Here is a 16,891-nt window from a genome sequence, read left to right on the forward strand (position 1 = left end):
GTCTATATATATCTATGTACTGGAAACTACGTACTGTTGGCTGCATTCTGAGGTGGTAAGGAAATGTCACTTGATCTTTTCTTTCTTTTTTCTTTACTTCCATTCAATCACAAGCATTAGTCACCTTTATAGTGGTTTGAACTTCTCTTTTTAAAGTAAAGGAAACAACTCAAGGGCAAAAACAAAGGGGTGAACATAAAAAGTCCACTAAACACTGCTCTAAATCTGTGCTCAAAATCTCTAACCTGCCTATCAATGTAAATCTATGTAAATCTATGTATCTGTACATCTAATCTAACTATGTAAATCTAATATATGTATCTATGTAAATCTAACCCATGTATCTATGTAAATCTATGTAAAATTCTCACCTGCTCACGCTCCCTCAGACTGTCACTTGTGGCAGAGCTGACGGTAGAGGAGCCGGCGCTGACCTGCCCGATTGACGGTCCCGCCCCGCCCCGCAGGAACCTCCTACCGATGACGGGGGTCTGCGTCACGTCAAAGGTGAACTCCATCGTGCGACCTGAAAGAGGGGATGTGTTAATGGGGTGCAGGGGTGTGGGATATGCTTGTAGGGGTGTGAAGGGTGTTGGAGGAGGGAGGGAGGGCAGTGTGAGGGGAAGAGGAATGAATAAGAAGGGGTGGGATAGGAAAGAAGATAAGGGTGTAGAGCTTAAAAAATAGTTCATATAGGAATAGAAAAAAATATGTATCCGAGCCTGTAGAAGAAACAAAAGCCCTTCCACTTTTTACTTTTTCTTATTTTTCATTCCTCCAATTTGCCACGCCACTTTCCATTTCTCTCCCACCATCCTCTCCACCTCTTTCTCAACACTTATCTGAGTTCAATCACCTCTGAACCTTTAATTATTACCCCTTACCCTTCCTCCTTTCATGTTCTTTCTTCCTTCCTCATTCCCCATCCCTTCCTCCCTCCCTCACTACCTCATCCTTCAAGTCAAGAGTCCCATCACACACACAACAACAGGAATGAAATAAATCCTGAAATCACATTAACTTCGAAACAGGAGAAAAAATATTAATGTTTTCGACCTGGCAGCTCCTTCTTGAAGTGCGTCTCTATGTCAGTGAAGATGTGATGGTCCCAGTAGTGTGTGTGGGAGGAGACGGGAGGCACCACCAGGGCAGAGGAACGCGTCACAGCCATCTTCAGGATCCTCAGCGCCTCCTTCCAGTGTGAGCCCTGCGGAAGGATGGAAGGATTTAGTGACTGATTGGAGTATTTGATCATAATGCTGCAAACGGATGGAAGGATGATAGAGAGATTTAGAGTATGTGGAAGCGTGTAAATGGATAGAAAAGGATAAGTTGGAAGGATTGAGGGAAGACAGAGTGAATTAGAATACTGTGAAAGGATGAAGAAAGAACAGAAGAGGAATAGTTGGTAGGATAGAGGAAAGAAAGGAAGATTTAGAGTACTGTGCAAAGATGAAGAAGGGACAGAAGAGTTTGAAGAATAGAAGGAAGAAAGGATCATTTAGAATACTGTGGAATGATAAAGAAAGAATAGAAAAGGAAGTTGGAAGGATAGAGGAAAGAAGGGAACATTTATAGTACTGTGCAAAGATGAAGAAGGGATAGAAGAGGGTTAGTTTGAAGAATAGAAGGAAGAAAGGATCATTTAGAATACTGTGAAAGGATGAAGAAAGGATAGAAGAGGAAGTTGGAAGGATAAAGGAAAGAAGGGAACATTTATAGTACTGTGCAAAGATGACAAAGGGATAGAAGAGGGTTAGTTTGAAGAATAGAAGGAAGAAAGGATCATTGAGAATACTGTGAAAGGATGAAGAAAGGATAGAAGAGGAAGTTGGAAGGATAAAGGAAAGAAGGGAACATTTATAGTACTGTGCAAAGATGAAGAAGGGATAGAAGAGGGTTAGTTTGAAGAATAGAAGGAAGAAAGGATCATTTAGAATACTGTGAAAGAATGAAGAAAGGATAGAAGAGGAAGTTGGAAGGATAGAGGAAAGAAGGGAACATTTATAGTGCTGTGCAAAGATGAAGAAGGGATAGAAGAGGGTTAGTTTGAAGAATAGAAGGAAGAAAGGATCATTTAGAATACTGTGGAATGATGAAGAAAGGATAGAAAAGGAATAGCTGGAAGGATAGAGGAAAGAAAGGAAGATTTTGAGTACTGTGCAAAAATGAAGAAGGGACAGAAGAGGGTTAGTTTGAAGAATAGAAGGAAGAAAGGAGCATTTAGAGTACTGTGGAAGGATGAAGAAAAGATAGAAGGCTGATGGGCAGAATGGGCAAAAAATGAAAAGAAAATGAAAAGAAAAAGAAAAAACGAGAAAACAGAAAAGATAGGAAAAAAGAAAAAAAAATTAAGGCATTTCAACAACAGCTTCTTCCAGCCATCACTCCCTCCTTACCTCAATATACTTAGCAATGACCCTCAGGAGATCACCGTTGACGAGCTGAGCCGCCGCCGTGTTGATGTCGATGTAGTGCAGCATGCAGTGGAGGATGTTGAGGATGGGGTTCTGCACTGTGACGGGACCTTTCTCCAGCACCTGCCAGGGAAGAGACGATTAGTAACCTTTTAAACCTTCCAGAAAATAAATGTTAGCAGGTTAAGGAAGTGGTCCCATGGTGATTCCTCTATTCTTTCACAGTGATGGAAGTAGTTCAAGGGGGAAAGAACAATAAGAACAATATTTTTTCACCATTAAGACAGAATAATACTTTCTCTTCTTCAAATGAGACAAAAAAAATTTCCCTGGCCACAACTGGAAATGATAAAAATACTCTCCTCTCCTTTAAATGGGATGGAATAAAATGTACTTTCCTATCCTTCAAATGAGATAGAGTTGTACAATAAATTTCTATCCCTCAGCCATTTTTCTTGTAGCGATATTTTTTCATCATCGAACTTTTAAGATTTCTAAATTATTACATGCATGCCCGCTCTCTCTTTCTCTTTTCTCCCTCTCCTTCTCATTCTCCCTCTCTCTCTTTCCCTCCCTTTCCCTTTCCTTCTCCCCCCCTTTCCCTTTCCATCTCCCCCCCTTTCCCTTTCCTTCTCCCTCCCTTTCCCTTTCCTTCTTCCCCCTTTCCCTTTCCTTCTCCCTCCCTTTCCCTATCCTTCTCCCCCCGTTTCCCTTTCCATCTCCCTCCCTTTCCCTTTCCTTCTCCCCCCCCTTTCCCTTTCCATCTCCCCCCCTTTCCCTTTCCTTCTCCCCCCATTCCCTTTCCTTCCCATTCCCTTTCCTCCTCCCTCCCTTTCCCTTTCCTTCTCCCTCCCTCCCTCTTCCTTAACTTCTCCCTCCTTTTCCTTTACCCTCTCCCTCTTTCCCTCTCCTCCTTTTCCTTCTTCTCTCTTTCCCTCCCTCACTCACCTCCACCAGGAAGGCCATGAGGCTGAGGGACAGGTGTGCGTAGGAGTCGTGGAGATACTTCACCACACACTTGGTCCACTGGAAGCTCTCCTTGCTGAAGTTCCGACGGCTGTACAGCGTCATCACCGTGGCCAGGTTCTCCATCTGCTTCCCTTTCTCGCCACACACCTGAAACAATGACAAAGAGATTTACAGTCAGTTTCATTTTTAAGTCTTATTTCTCTTCATTATTATTTCTCATTCTTTTATATTTTTCATTTATCTGCTTTTCTCTTCTCATACGCCTGAAATAACACCAAGGAATTAGATTTAGCTTCACATACTTTGTTGGCCACAGTTTCTACTTCTTTTCTTTTAATTTCTCCAGGTTACCATATTCTTTTTTATTGTTATTGTTCTCTTTTATTGATCATTTATTATTTTCTTTCTCCCTACACACTTCCATGAACATCACAGAATCAGCTTCAATTCAGTTACAGTCAGCTGCTTTAGATCGCTTGCTGACTTGAAGCTTACTACATATCTCTTTTTTTTTTTTTCAGTTAGGAGATGGTTCAAGGTAAAAAATAAAGAACAAACAACAACAGCAATAAAAAAGAACATTGGCACTGCTCCTGCAAAAGAGATAGCATGCACACCTATCTTTCGGCCACTCCTCTAATTCTTTTTAGGAGCAGTGGGTAGCGGGCTTTTTTTCATATTTGTTTCCTTTTTTTTATACCCTTGAACTGATTCCTTTGCTGTAAAAAAAAACTGAGCTGAAACAAAGGCATCAGATCCTCCTTATTAGCCTGGGAAGTACCTGGGCAATGTTCTCCGCTGCCTGGATGCACAGCGGGTTGTCATCCTCATAGTTCTGCAGCATGTACGGCAGGAGGGCGATGACGTTGATGGCGAAGGCTCGGCTCTGGCTCGGGTCAACCACCTGCAGGTCGGTGAGTTGGGTGAAGCGTGACAGCAGGGTGATGGTGGGCTCGTAGGTGGTGGCACAGGTGCACCCCTTCAGGAGGAGTGCATGAACCCCAGGGAAGTCACGCCACTTGAGCTGCTGCTGCAATTTTTCCACCTGAAGACAGATAAGTTGATTAGTTTACCTTTTGTTTTCTCTATCCAAGTGTTCTCTCCCAGTCTTTTTTTATCTCGTTTGCCTTTTAATTTATATCTAATCCTCTTGCATTTTTCCACCTGAAGACAGATAAGTTGATTAGTTTACCTATTGATTTCTCTATCCAAGTGTTCTCTCCCAGTCATTTGTTTATCTCGTTTGTCTTTTAATTTATGTCATCCACTTTCTTTTTACCATTTCTTCAGCCTTTATTCCATTTCTCCCTTCTTCCTCTTTCATCTCCCTTTTCTTCTTTCTTTTTCCTCACCTCTTTCCCTCCCTCACCTAACATTTTTTTTCTTTAGTTTACATCTTGATTATCCGTCTAGTGATCATTCTCAATCCTTTTCTTCTCTCTCTCCCTAAGTTTACATCTGAATTTGCCTTTTTAGTTCTCTCCCTTGATCTCTTTCATTCTCTAGTTAAGTGTAAGAGTATACCTTGTCTCGGCAGTCTGGTCGGTCGAGGGGGAGGCGGGCCAAGACCTTGTCCAGCAGTCTCATGGCCAGGATGAACTCATACTCGTAGTCAGACTCAAGGACAGACACGGCAATCCAGAACAGCTGAGCCAAAACCTGTGAGGGGGAAGTGTGGCGAGTGAGTGAGTGAGTGAGTGAGGAAGGGAAGAAGGTGAAGGAGAAGGGAAAAGGGGAATAGAGAAACGGAATTAAGGTGGAAGAAACTTATACAAAGAAAGGATATGGAAGAATGATAAACATGGAGAAGGAGAAGAAAGAAGAGAAAGAAGCAAGGGAGAAAAGGAATAGAGGTCTAAGAAATTAATAGAAAAGGATATGGAAGAATGATAAACAAAGAGAATGATCAAAGGAAAATTAAATATCTGGGAGGAAGAAGAAGAGAGAAAAGAAAGGAGAAGATAAAAGAGAAAGGAAAAAAAGGGAAAAAAAAAGAATAAAGCTGTAAGAAATAGTAGAAGGAAAGGATATGTTAGTACGATAAGGAAAGAAAATGATCGAAGGAAACTTAAAACATCTGCAAGGAAGAAGCAGAACAAAAAAAAGAACCACTGCACAAAATAAAACATACCAAACTAACAGGCCCAAACATCTACTCACTGTCATTTTGTCGTCCGAGGAGCTTTGATCGGCCAGCTGCTTCAGGGACTGGGCCGAGCGAGATCTGGAGAGGTTGGTCGACTGCTGCAGCTGCTGAGTGACCTGCTGTTGCTGCTGCTGCCTCATGCGGGTGTCCACGTCCGTCCCACTGCGGCCTCGCATCTCCGGCTGAACTGTGGGGGTGAGAGACGGATGGAGAGGCGTGAGTGTGTGTGGATGCTGGGATGGGGAGGTGGATGAAGGGATGATGTGAGGAGGATATTTAAAGGTGGAAAGGAAGGAAAAGTGGATGACTATGATGCTGGGAGGATATATAAGAATAGAAAATAGTGAAGAGGTGGAGTGTGAGTGGATGCTGGGACAGGGAAGTGGAAGATTGGATGATGTGAAAAAGATATAAAAGATGGAAAATAAGTTCAAGTGGATGAATTTATGATGCAAAGAAGACAAATAAAGATGGGAAATAAGGAAAAGTGGGTCAAAGTATAATGTACGGAGGATAATGAAGATAGAAAATTAGTAAATGAAGAGAAAGGAGACAGAAGAATGTAATGAATGAGAACCTGGTAAAGAAATGGAAGGTAAATGAAACTTGTGGTAGAGAAAGTGAGGATGTAAGACTTTCTCTCTTTCTTTTATTTTCTTTCTCTTTTTTTCTTTCTCTTCCTTTCTTTCCTCCTTTCTCTCTCTCTTCCATTTTCTCTTTCTTCCCTTCTCTCTCTTTCCTTTTCTTTCTTTCTATCTCTCCTTTCTTTCTCTCTTTCTTTCTATTTCTCCTTTCTTTCTCTCTATCTATCCCTCTTTTCTCTCTTTCTTTTTTCTTTGTTTCTTCTTTCTTTCTTTCTTTCTCTTTCTATCTCTCCTTTCTTTCCTTCTCTCTCTATCCTTATTTTCTCTTTCTTTCTTTCTCTTTCTATCTCTCCTTTCTTTCCTTCTCTCTCTATCCCTATTTTCTCTTTCTTTCTTTCTCTTTCTATCTCTCCTTTCTTTCCTTCTCTCTCTATCCCTATTTTCTCTTTCTTTCTTTCTCTTTCTATCTCTCCTTTCTTTCCTTCTCTCTCTACCCCTCTTTTCTCTCTTTCTTCCTCTCTCTTTCTATCTCTCCTTTCTTTCCTTCTCTCTCTACCCCTCTCTTCTCTCTTTCTTCCTCTCTCTTTCTATCTCTCTTTCTCTCTCTCACCTTTCAGTTCAGTGGTAGGGGAGGCCATGGGTTTCCCTCGGCCATAGGACACAGAGTAGGAGGTGGACCTCATGTGGCCACTCGGGGACATGGGGGCCGAGGGGGGAGGGAAGGCAGACCCGTAGAAGTGGCCCATCATGCCATAGCCGAGAGCACTCTTCCGGTCCTTGTTGTTGAGGTTCGGAGTCGACTTGAAGAGCTCTCGGACAAACTCGATGGGCCTTAGGGTGTGGAGAGGGGATGAAGGAAATTGAACGCTTGTTAGATTACGTTTCCTTGATTTTCTCATTTATAAGTACTGGTTATCCCCTCTTAATGATTGAGTTTATTCATGGAAAAGTAAACATTAAGTGAAAAAAAAATCGTATAAAACAACTGAGGTTTAATTTATTGGGGTACATTCCTGGACTTAAAACCCATAATTTGCAACATTAACAACGTCTTATGGAATTGAAAGTGTTAGAAATAGAAGAAGGATTAGCACTGGATCGAGCAAGATGGAGGAGGATCATTGCAAGTCCAACCCCAAGAATGTGAGAAAATGGACTATAAAAAAAGAAGAAGAAGAAGAAGAAGACATCCCCCTAAGAGCCCCACAAGTCACCTGAAGTCTGAGTCGAGGGCATCCACCGCCGCCTCCAGGGTCAGCATGAGCTCAGTGACGTAGCCCTGCATGTCGTCGCCCTGCTCCGCCACCGTCTCCACCAGGCGGCCCAGGAGGTCACTCAGCATCCTTGACGACATGGAGACGTGGAGAGAGCGAAAGACCTGAGGAGAGGCACGGAGGGAGGTCAAGGATGGAGGATGATTTGGATGTAAAGAGAAACGATATGAAGAAAGAAAACTGGCAGGAGAGGAAAAATAAAAAGCTGGAAGTGATTTTTTTTTTCAGCAAAAAAAAAAAAAAAAAAAAAAACAAAAAAGCCTGCTACTCGCTGCTCCTGTAAAGAATCCGAAGAGGTGGCTGAAAGAGCTGTCAATAAATGATGATGGAGGGTGCATTTTTTTTTTAAGTTTGAGTTGCAACCTATACAAAGGAAGGGACTTGATGCCAACACACCTGTAGAGAGCGTCCAGCATAGTGCCGTGAGGAGCAGGAGAGGGCCAGGTGGAGGGCAATCTGGGCCCAGCGCTCCTCAATGTGTGTGTGCGGCAGCGAGTGGCCAAACACCTGCGGGACAAGAAACAGCAGGATGACACATTAACCCGGTACCAGCGACGGGCCAAATTTGTGGCTTTACCGTGTAGCAGTGACGGGCCAAATTTGTGCCATGATATTAACCCCCCAAAATAGATGATGCATAATCTGATCACAAATGCTTTGATATATATTATGAAATGGTTTGTGTGAGGGGTGATTTTTTCTCATTTTTCTCGCCTGGAGGGACCATTAAGAAACATTATCCCCGCTGCTACCGGGTTAATTAAAACTTTACACTGACACCCCTCAATGCCTGACAATCTTCATGCAACAAATAAAAATAAAAATTCTATAAAGAACTTGGCGTCTTCTGAAAAAAGGAAGAAAATTTTACTGAAAACGAAATCCAATACAGAGGAAGGAAGATTGAAACTAGTACTTGGGATTCAGTGCCTTCAAACATAAAAAAAAGCATTCCTCTTCTCATGACTCAACACCTAATCGACCAACCAAGTTCATGTCTTACCGTTACGACGTGGCGGACAAAGTTTGCCAGCTGGTCAGCACTTCGGATAGAGAACTGCTTGGAGGTGATGTCTTCGTAGGCCCAGAGAGGCTGGTTCTTGCTGCGGAGAGAGAAATGGAGATGAGACTGATGAAGATGAAAACGACAAGTGGAAAGGAGAGGCATTATGAAGAAATGGGTAAAAAGTTAGATGAGAATAGATATGGAGACTATAACCTATTTCAAGAGGAAGGTATCAGGGCACCTCTCCTCCCGAAATTGATTTATCTTTTTGGCCACTCTACTCATTCAGGAGCAGTAAGTAGTGGGCTTTTTTTTTTCATATATATTTTTTTTACGCCCTTGCACTGTGCCCTCTGCTGGTAAAAAAAAAAAAAAAAAAAAAAAAAAAAAAAAAAAAAAAAGTGTAGCCCAGGCCCTGTATACAACAACTCCGTAAACACACACACCACAACGCAGCAACCGTACCTAGAGGCAATAAAGTCAATGAGCGCCATAATGCTGTGCTGCAAGTCATCTCTGGGAGGCTGTTCTGGCCCTGTGGCGGCGGACGAGGCAGAGACGGTATCTGCAGTGTCCTCGGAAGTCACGATAACAGGCTGGGGCACGGAATCCTCAGCAGGGCCGCCCGTCACCCCCGATGCAGCACTCCCAGTTGTTCCGGCCACGTCCCCTGAGGTAGCCGTGGTGGTGGTGGTGGTGGCGGTCGTGGTGGTGATGGTGAGGCCCTCCTGCCCCTCCCCGACCTCGCTGGTGGTGTCGGGCGGGTTCTCAAAGCCTGGGGGAGCGGCCACGATGGGAGGCACGGGGTCGCTGGGTGGCTCTTCTGGAGGGAAAAAGACACAAAAATGAATACGTAGACGGAGAAAGACAAAGACCTCCTAAACAGACTATGAAGGAATTTGTTTTTATTCACTGGAAGGAAAGAAAAATAAAGAAAACTGAAGGGGAAAAGACATGATGGTGAAGTAGACTGAGAAAGAAAAAAATTCTGTAAACACATAATGAAGGAATGGAAGGAAAAAGTAGTAAAGGAAAGGAAAGGACACCATAGATACATACATATGAGCACAGTGAGCCGTGGTTTGAAGATGAAAACAGAAAGGATGAAATAAGATGAGAAAGGAAAGACAAATCAGACTGTGGAAAAGTAGACACATAAAAAAATAAAAAACAGATTTTTTTTTACAACAAAGGAGGCAGCTCAAGGGCACATAAAAAAGAAAACAATAATAAAAAAAAAGCCCGCTACTCACTGCTCCCAAAAGAAAATTAAAAGAGGTGGCCGAAAGAAAAATCAATTTCGGGAGGAGAGGTGTCCTGATACCCTCCTCTTGAAAGAGTTCAAGTCGTAGGCAGGAGGAAATACAGATGAAGGAAGGTTGTTCCAGAGTTTACCAGCGTGAGGGATGAAAGAGTGAACCTATGAGCCCTAGTATGATATTATGTTGAATGATGAAAACAGAAAGGACGGAATAAGATGGAAAAGGAGAGACAATTCAGAATATGGAAAAGTAGATACACAAAAAAAACGACAACCTATGAGTCCTAGTAAGATATATTGAATGACAAATAAAAAATAAATAAATAAATAAAAATAAACACTATGAAGCACTTCCCAAAACACAACCCAATAAAAAAATAAATGTATACATGACAAAACAGACAAACAAGAGCTAACAAACCTGACAAACTGAAGGAAGGCTTACCGGTAAAGTTCTTGGAGTGAGTGAAGACGTTGTTAGGGACGAGGCCATAACCCAGCTGAGTGGTCTTGTTGTTGAGGAGCACGCGGGCCACTCCCAGGTGGTCGCGATGGTCCCCCACCACGGTCAGCAGGTGAACCAGCAGCGTCTTGCCTGGAGGGTTGGGTCAGGTGAGTGAAGTGGCTTAGAATGAGGCATGACTGAAGGTGTGAGTTCCTATTGCATGTTGTGTTTAAGGTGGACTGAAAAAGGTGAGCAAGTGGTTGTATGAACATCTATTGTGATATACATTTTCAAGAGTGAAATAATAATAATAATAATAATAATAATAATAATAATAATAATAATAATAATAATAATAATAATAATAATAATAATAATAATAATAATAATAATAATAATAATAATAAAAAACTCTCTAAACAATATTAACCTGGTAGCAGCGACGGGCCAAATTTGTCGCTTTACTGTGTACCAGCGACGGGCCAAATTTTTGCCATGATATAAACCACCAAAATAGACTGATCACAAATGCGTTGATATATATTATGAAATTGTTTGCGCGAGTGATGATTTTTTGCTCATTTTTCTCGCCTAGAGGGGCCTTTAACCCGTGGGCTTCGGCTATAGGAAAGCCGAGAAGTGGCCAAGAAACGGCAAAATTACACTGCATTTTGAGACTAAGAAAAGAGCATGGAACGTACATCAGAGTACTCCTCTCATAACCATAAAGCTGTTAAAAATATTTATTTTTACTCAAACTCCATTCTTTTTGTGTAGTGTTTGTTACAAAATAAACAGTCTCGTGACGCGTGGCATCTAGCCTAGTCGCTTGTTGTCTACTTTAGAGAATTTGACAAGTGATTACTTTGTGGATAGCTAATTCAGTCTGTCATGACCTTACAGCACCACCTATGACAAAAAAGCCCATCTCAAGATCACTCAACCACCACTATGACCCAGGGCATGTATGGTGGGTTGCTCTATGCCACCACCGCCTACAATTAGCTCGAATTATGGGTCCACCATACACCATACCACAGCCACGACTCGTGAAAGCCCTGAAAAGGGTCTGTCGACGTTCTCGGGTTAAGAAACATGATCCCCACAGCTACTGGGTTAATATTAGTCACTCTATCTGCACCTTATGTATACTTTTAAATTCTTGTTGCAGGTTTCTTTTTATTGTCTTGTTTGCCCTGAGTCTGCCTCTTTTCCATAAATATCTTTCGTGTGAGAGAATTATTGTACGACATATTACACGTTGCATTAGTGACTGACTGAACTGAAGTGAGTGAATGAGTTGCTGTTTATATTTAGCTTTAATTATAACTAAGTTGTGATCAATGAGCATTTATCTTTTATATTCTGTGCAGTGTGTATGTATATGGTTGTAATTATGAGAGATTAATGAACATCCATCTATCTATCAATCTATCTGTACCTATCTATGAGTTACTATTGTTTACAGTGCGGGACAAAAGATCAAAGGGTGCGTACAGTGGGTGTGCACGAGGGGCCGCGAGTGGTCGAGGCCGAGGGTGATGATGTGCAGCATGAGGGGCACGTGGATGGACCAGTCGACGCTGTGGCAGTCCACGTCGATGCCGGCCACGATGACATCACAGAGCAGCATCACAGCAACATTACACCTGCACGAGGAGACGAGAGGGAGGGAGGTGGAGTAAGATAGTGAGTAAGGTTCTTTCCGTCAGTGTGTGAGGTGGGGGTAAGATAAGGGTGTTCATATCTGCTGTAACTACCAAAATCATCGCTCTACCTCTTCAGGAGTAAGATAGTGAGTAAGGTTCTTTCCGTCAGTGTGTGAGGTGGGGGTAAGATAAGGGTGTTCATATCTACTGTAGCTACCAAAATCATCATTCTACCTCTTCAGGAGTAAGATAGAGAGTAAGGTTCTTTCCGTCAGTGTGTGAGGTGGGGGTAAGATAAGGGTGTTCACATCTACTGCAGCTTCCAAAATCATTGCTCTACCTCTCCATTCTTATTCTCTCCTAGTCTTTATCATGTTAATATCCTTCCTGCCTCCTTTTGCCACTTCCTACATCATCACTCTCAACGTTACACCTGCACGAGGAGACGAGAGGGAGGGAGGTGGAGTAAGAGAGTGAGTGAGGTTGTTTCTGTTAAGTGTGTGAGGATGGAGTAAGATAAGGGCATTCACATCTATTTTAACTGTCCTAATCATTTCTTTAACCGTTAATACCTTTTCTCTCCTAGTCATTTTCCTTCATTCTTCCTCCCTTCCTCTCTTCCTATAGCAACCTGTATTCCTTTCCTTTTTCCTTTCTTTCTCTATTTTTACATAATCTCTCTCACCTCTTATCTTCTAACTATCCCCTTCTACATTCTTTTCTCTCTCTATACCTCCATAATATCTCTCCCTCACCTCTTCCAACCTTTATATGTCCTCTTCAATTTCTCCTTTCTTTATTCATTTCTCTGTATTCTCTTTTCCTCACCTCCTCTACCTTCTAACTATTCCCTTGTCTCTCTTTCCTCTCTCTCTCCACCCATAATCTCTCTTCCTTTCTTCCCTACCTTCCCTTTAACCCTCCTCTTACCCCTTCCCCATCACCAACACCTTCCCCTTCCTCCTCACCTGTGAAAGGCCGTGATGGGCTGGGAGCTATCCGGAAGGTACTCGGTCAGCGGGGCGAAGTAGCCTCCATATTCTGGCATGGGGAGCGGGTGGGGCTGGGGCGGGTCGTAGCGTTCCCCGGGGTCCTCTCCCGCCCCCGCCCCGCCCCCCGCCCCGGTCCCGCCACCACTCTGGGCCCGGAGAACGGCAAAATTGTCCTTCTGTAGGGATGAGGGGCCGTTTGAGTATGGAGGGGGATGCGGAGATGACAGGAGGGTAGTGTGTTTTAATTGCACTCATTACAGGATCAAAGAGATGTAACGCTGATCATTTAAAGAGCATTCACCTTTTGTACAAGCCTTCTGATTCCCATTAAACCTTCACTCATGTTTACGTTTACTATTTTGGCACCCTGGAGACCTTACTTCACCTTTAACTCATCCTACTGTTCATCTTTATCATATCCATCAACCTCTCATCTCTTCAATCTTCTACTTTTCCTTTTTTACAGTAGACAGCTCAAAGGAAAAAAAAAAAGCTCCTTCTTCCCTTACCTTCACCCTTCTCTCAAACCCATGCTACAGTGACCCTCTATATACACACCTATCCCTCCCACCCTAACCAAGGTCCTCTCTCTCTCGTAGAAGACTTAGGGCCATATTTTTAAACATTCCTGTGCCCAAGAACACGTAATTTACTAGTCTTTCGTGGGAGTTTAGGGCATTTCCAGGGGTACTCTTATGACCCTGGTGGTAGTCTGAGCCGCCTTCTGTACCGTGAACTTCAAAGAACACTCATTAGAACTCCATTAACCTCCTTTTTGGCCGTTGGAAATAGTATGTGTGAGGGGCGGGAGTATCTGACAATACCAACCTTAGCCTCAAACCCCTATACTAGCCCTTGAAGAGTTCTTACCCTAACCCACCCGAGCACCCAGCCTTACCTCCACCCTTTCAGCACCTCAACCTTCATCCACACCCACTCAGTCACTCTACAGTCATCTTTCTCTCCCTAACCTACCCAAACATCCATCCTTCCCCAACGTTAAGTACTTAAACTCACCAACCCTTCCTTTCATATCAATACCCACTCTAGATTTACTTTTCCTCCTTATACCACTCTTCCCCAAACTTAAGCAACCTCACCAACCTTCACTTTAATATTCTCATCCAATCGGTCACTATACAATCACTCTTTCCTCCCAATACCACCCTACATCCAATCTTCCCCAACCGTAAGCAGTGTTCCCAGCCCCTACACTCACCTCCGTCGGGCCAGGATCCTCAGGAAGGTTAGGGGAGTGGGAGTTTGGGGCGAGGGAGGAGTTTGGGCGGGACTTGGTGGCGGTGGTGGTCGTGGCAGCGGCGGCGTTAGGGTCCACATTGATGACGCTGGACACGCCGGAGCCGACGCTGGATACACTTCGCAGGGATCCAGGGGCGCTACGCTGCTCCCGGGACACCCTGAGGCGGGGCAGCGAGATAGGGACACAGGGTTACACGAGAATACACTTTAGAGACATATTAAAGGTTACTACACACGCGATACGAAGAGTTTATCAAATGCGCAGAGGTTCGAATAGGTTGGTTTGAGCGTGTTCGAGACTTTGAAACACTGAAGTCCATATATTCTTAGAGAGAGAAGATTTACCAGGTTTTCATGGGTTATTTTTCCTGTTCAGTATGCAGAAGTGAGGTGAAATTATAGGGTCAGTTCGACAGTCCAACACCGAGTCATTGTAAGCGCCCAAACCAAACTGTATTCTCCACAGTGATTTGTTATTTCTACTCTATGTCAGATGCTAAAGAGATTTCCTGCGTGGTTTCCTACAATTTCCTCCTTTTTGTATCAACGCCAAACACTAGAGCTTTCGTACAAGGAATTTTCGTCTTATTTTGTGTTCGGTTAGGGAGCTTACAAATTTCCTGTATTGAACTATAAAACTGGCCCATAGTCACAAAACGGTCCATGGAAATCCCCTTCAGGAACTTCTACGACAGGCTCTTCAAACTGGCGTACTACAGAGGCGCCGGTAGTACATATAGCATGGCGCATTGAGGCATGACAGGATAATGCGTGTGTGTCGAGTCCTTAATTAATGGGTAATAAACAGGGCAGCAAATGGGCTAATTGGTATCATTGACGACTTGATTAACTCTCTCTCTCTCTCTCTCTCTCGTCAACACATCATTTATCATCCAAAAACTATCGTACCCATACAAAAGTAGCGAAATTCAATTAAAGTTGTGTCAAAACCGATAATTCTTCCTGTTTTAATTTATTTATTATTATTATTCTGCATTAGTTATGGATCAGAAAGCGGAAAATAATGTATGCTAAGTACGATATAACATGCTGAGTACGACAAAAGGCTAGGTACGATACTATGCTGCGTACAACAATATGATGAGTCTGACAAGATGGTGTATATGATAATTTGCTGAGTAAGATAACATAATGAATATGATAAGATGGTGTGTACGATAACTTGCTGAGTAAGATAATATGATGAGTATGATAAGATTGTGTGTACGATAATTTGCTAAGATATGATGAGTCTGACAAGATGGTATGTATGATAATTTGCTGAGTAAGATAATATGATGAGTATGATAAGATGGTATGTACGATAATTTGCTAAGATAATATGATGAGTATAAGATTGTGTGTACGATAATTTGCTAAGATAATATGATGAGTATAAGATTGTGTGTACGATAATTTGCTAAGATAATATGATGAGTATAAGATTGTGTGTACGATAATTTGCTGAGTACGATATTATGCTAAATACGATACTATGATAACGCTAACACTTACAGGGGCGAATATCGTTCCCGGGGCAGGTCGTGGTGGTCGCCGGAGTGCCGCTTGGTGTGCAGGGTGCCGCGCTCTGACCCTGCCTGCTCCTGCTGCCCCGCCCCGCCGCCGCCCACGCCGCCGCCCTCACCGTGAGATGACGTCTTGCGCATCGAAGTGAGCCTGGCGGGGGAGAGAAGGGAGAGGTTGGGTGATGGGTGATGAGAAAAGTGTTAGATATGGGAAAGAATGACGATGAAAAAGGAAGATATGGAAGAAGGGAAGATAGGTAGATAGGGATAGATGAAGAAAGAAAGTAAGGAAAGAGAGAAGAAAAAGGAAGATAGGGAAGAAGGGTAGATAGGGAAAGATGAAGAAAGGAAGGAAAGAGAGAAGAAAAAGGAAGATAGGGAAGAAGGGAAGATAGGTAGATAGGGATAGATGAAGAAAGAAAGGAAGGAAAGAGAGAAGAAAAAGGAAGATAGGGAAGAAGGGTAGATAGGGAAAGATGAAGAAAGTAAGGAAAGAGAGAAGAAAAAGGAAGATAGGGAAGAAGGGTAGATAGGTAGATAGGGATAGATGAAGAAAGAAAGTAAGGAAAGAGAGAAGAAAAAGGAAGATAGGGAAGAAGGGTAGATAGGTAGATAGGGATAGATGAAGAAAGAAAGTAAGGAAAGAGAGAAGAAAAAGGAAGATAGGGAAGAAGGGTAGATAGGGATAGATGAAGAAAGAAAGGAAAGAGAGAAGAAAAAGGAAGATAGGGAAGAAGAGTAGATAGGTAGATAGCGATAGATGAAGAAAGGAAGTAAGTTAAGAGAAGAAAAGGGAAGAATAGAGGAATGGAAAAGGAAGGAAAGAACGATAGAAGGAAGGAAGGAGGGAAGAGGATACGATAAATTAGTGAGAGGGATAAAGAGTAGTGTAGAGGAAGAGTAGAGTAGTGTTGCAGGAGGAGGAGGAGGAGAGGAGAAGTGATTAGTGTTGGATAGAGAAAAGGAAAAAAAAACAAGAAAAAAAGAAAAGGAGTACGAGGAGAAATAAAATGAAGTGGAGGAGGAGGAGGAGGAGGAGGAGGAGGAGGAGGAGGAAGAAAACGTTATGTCACAAAGTCTTAGCAGAGGTGAGGAAGAAGAATCCCTCCCTCCCCCTCCCCCCCAAAAAAAAGATAAAAAGATAAAAAAAAAACTACAAAGAGAGAGAGAGAGAGAGAGAGAGAGAGAGAGAGAGAGAGAGAGAGAGAGAGAGAGAGAGAGAGAGAGAGAGAGAGAGAGAGAAATACGCCGAAGGGACAACCAGTAGGCCGTGTAAACTGATAACCCTGTGTGTGTGTGTGTGTGTGTGTGTGTGTGTGTGTGTGTGTGTGTGTGTGTGTGTGTGTGTGTGTGTGCAGTTAT

General features: G+C 42.9%; 1 protein-coding gene across 9 annotated transcripts in view; it reads right to left on the reverse strand.

Moving 5' to 3' along the window:
* LOC127004952 (protein furry-like) overlaps nucleotides 1-16,891 on the reverse strand; it is a 160,651-nt gene that overhangs the window by 13,786 nt on the left and 129,974 nt on the right. For 8 of the 9 annotated variants that reach the window (XM_050873260.1, XM_050873262.1, XM_050873254.1 and 5 more), the window contains 17 exons: nucleotides 15,519-15,680; nucleotides 13,963-14,161; nucleotides 12,720-12,919; nucleotides 11,600-11,751; nucleotides 10,103-10,252; nucleotides 8,862-9,219; nucleotides 8,394-8,493; nucleotides 7,787-7,897; nucleotides 7,331-7,494; nucleotides 6,727-6,947; nucleotides 5,547-5,719; nucleotides 4,911-5,045; nucleotides 4,168-4,431; nucleotides 3,366-3,533; nucleotides 2,400-2,540; nucleotides 1,057-1,207; nucleotides 372-526 (listed from right to left, as the gene is read on the reverse strand). In XM_050873260.1, coding sequence (XP_050729217.1) covers nucleotides 372-526; nucleotides 1,057-1,207; nucleotides 2,400-2,540; nucleotides 3,366-3,533; nucleotides 4,168-4,431; nucleotides 4,911-5,045; nucleotides 5,547-5,719; nucleotides 6,727-6,947; nucleotides 7,331-7,494; nucleotides 7,787-7,897; nucleotides 8,394-8,493; nucleotides 8,862-9,219; nucleotides 10,103-10,252; nucleotides 11,600-11,751; nucleotides 12,720-12,919; nucleotides 13,963-14,161; nucleotides 15,519-15,680 — 3,004 coding nt within the window. The remainder of the gene's footprint in view (nucleotides 1-371; nucleotides 527-1,056; nucleotides 1,208-2,399; nucleotides 2,541-3,365; nucleotides 3,534-4,167; nucleotides 4,432-4,910; nucleotides 5,046-5,546; nucleotides 5,720-6,726; nucleotides 6,948-7,330; nucleotides 7,495-7,786; nucleotides 7,898-8,393; nucleotides 8,494-8,861; nucleotides 9,220-10,102; nucleotides 10,253-11,599; nucleotides 11,752-12,719; nucleotides 12,920-13,962; nucleotides 14,162-15,518; nucleotides 15,681-16,891) is intronic. The other variant, XM_050873257.1, reaches the window with a different exon arrangement.

The sequence above is a fragment of the Eriocheir sinensis genome, chromosome 29, assembly GCF_024679095.1.
Source record: "Eriocheir sinensis breed Jianghai 21 chromosome 29, ASM2467909v1, whole genome shotgun sequence".
NCBI classification, from domain to species: domain Eukaryota; kingdom Metazoa; phylum Arthropoda; class Malacostraca; order Decapoda; family Varunidae; genus Eriocheir; species Eriocheir sinensis.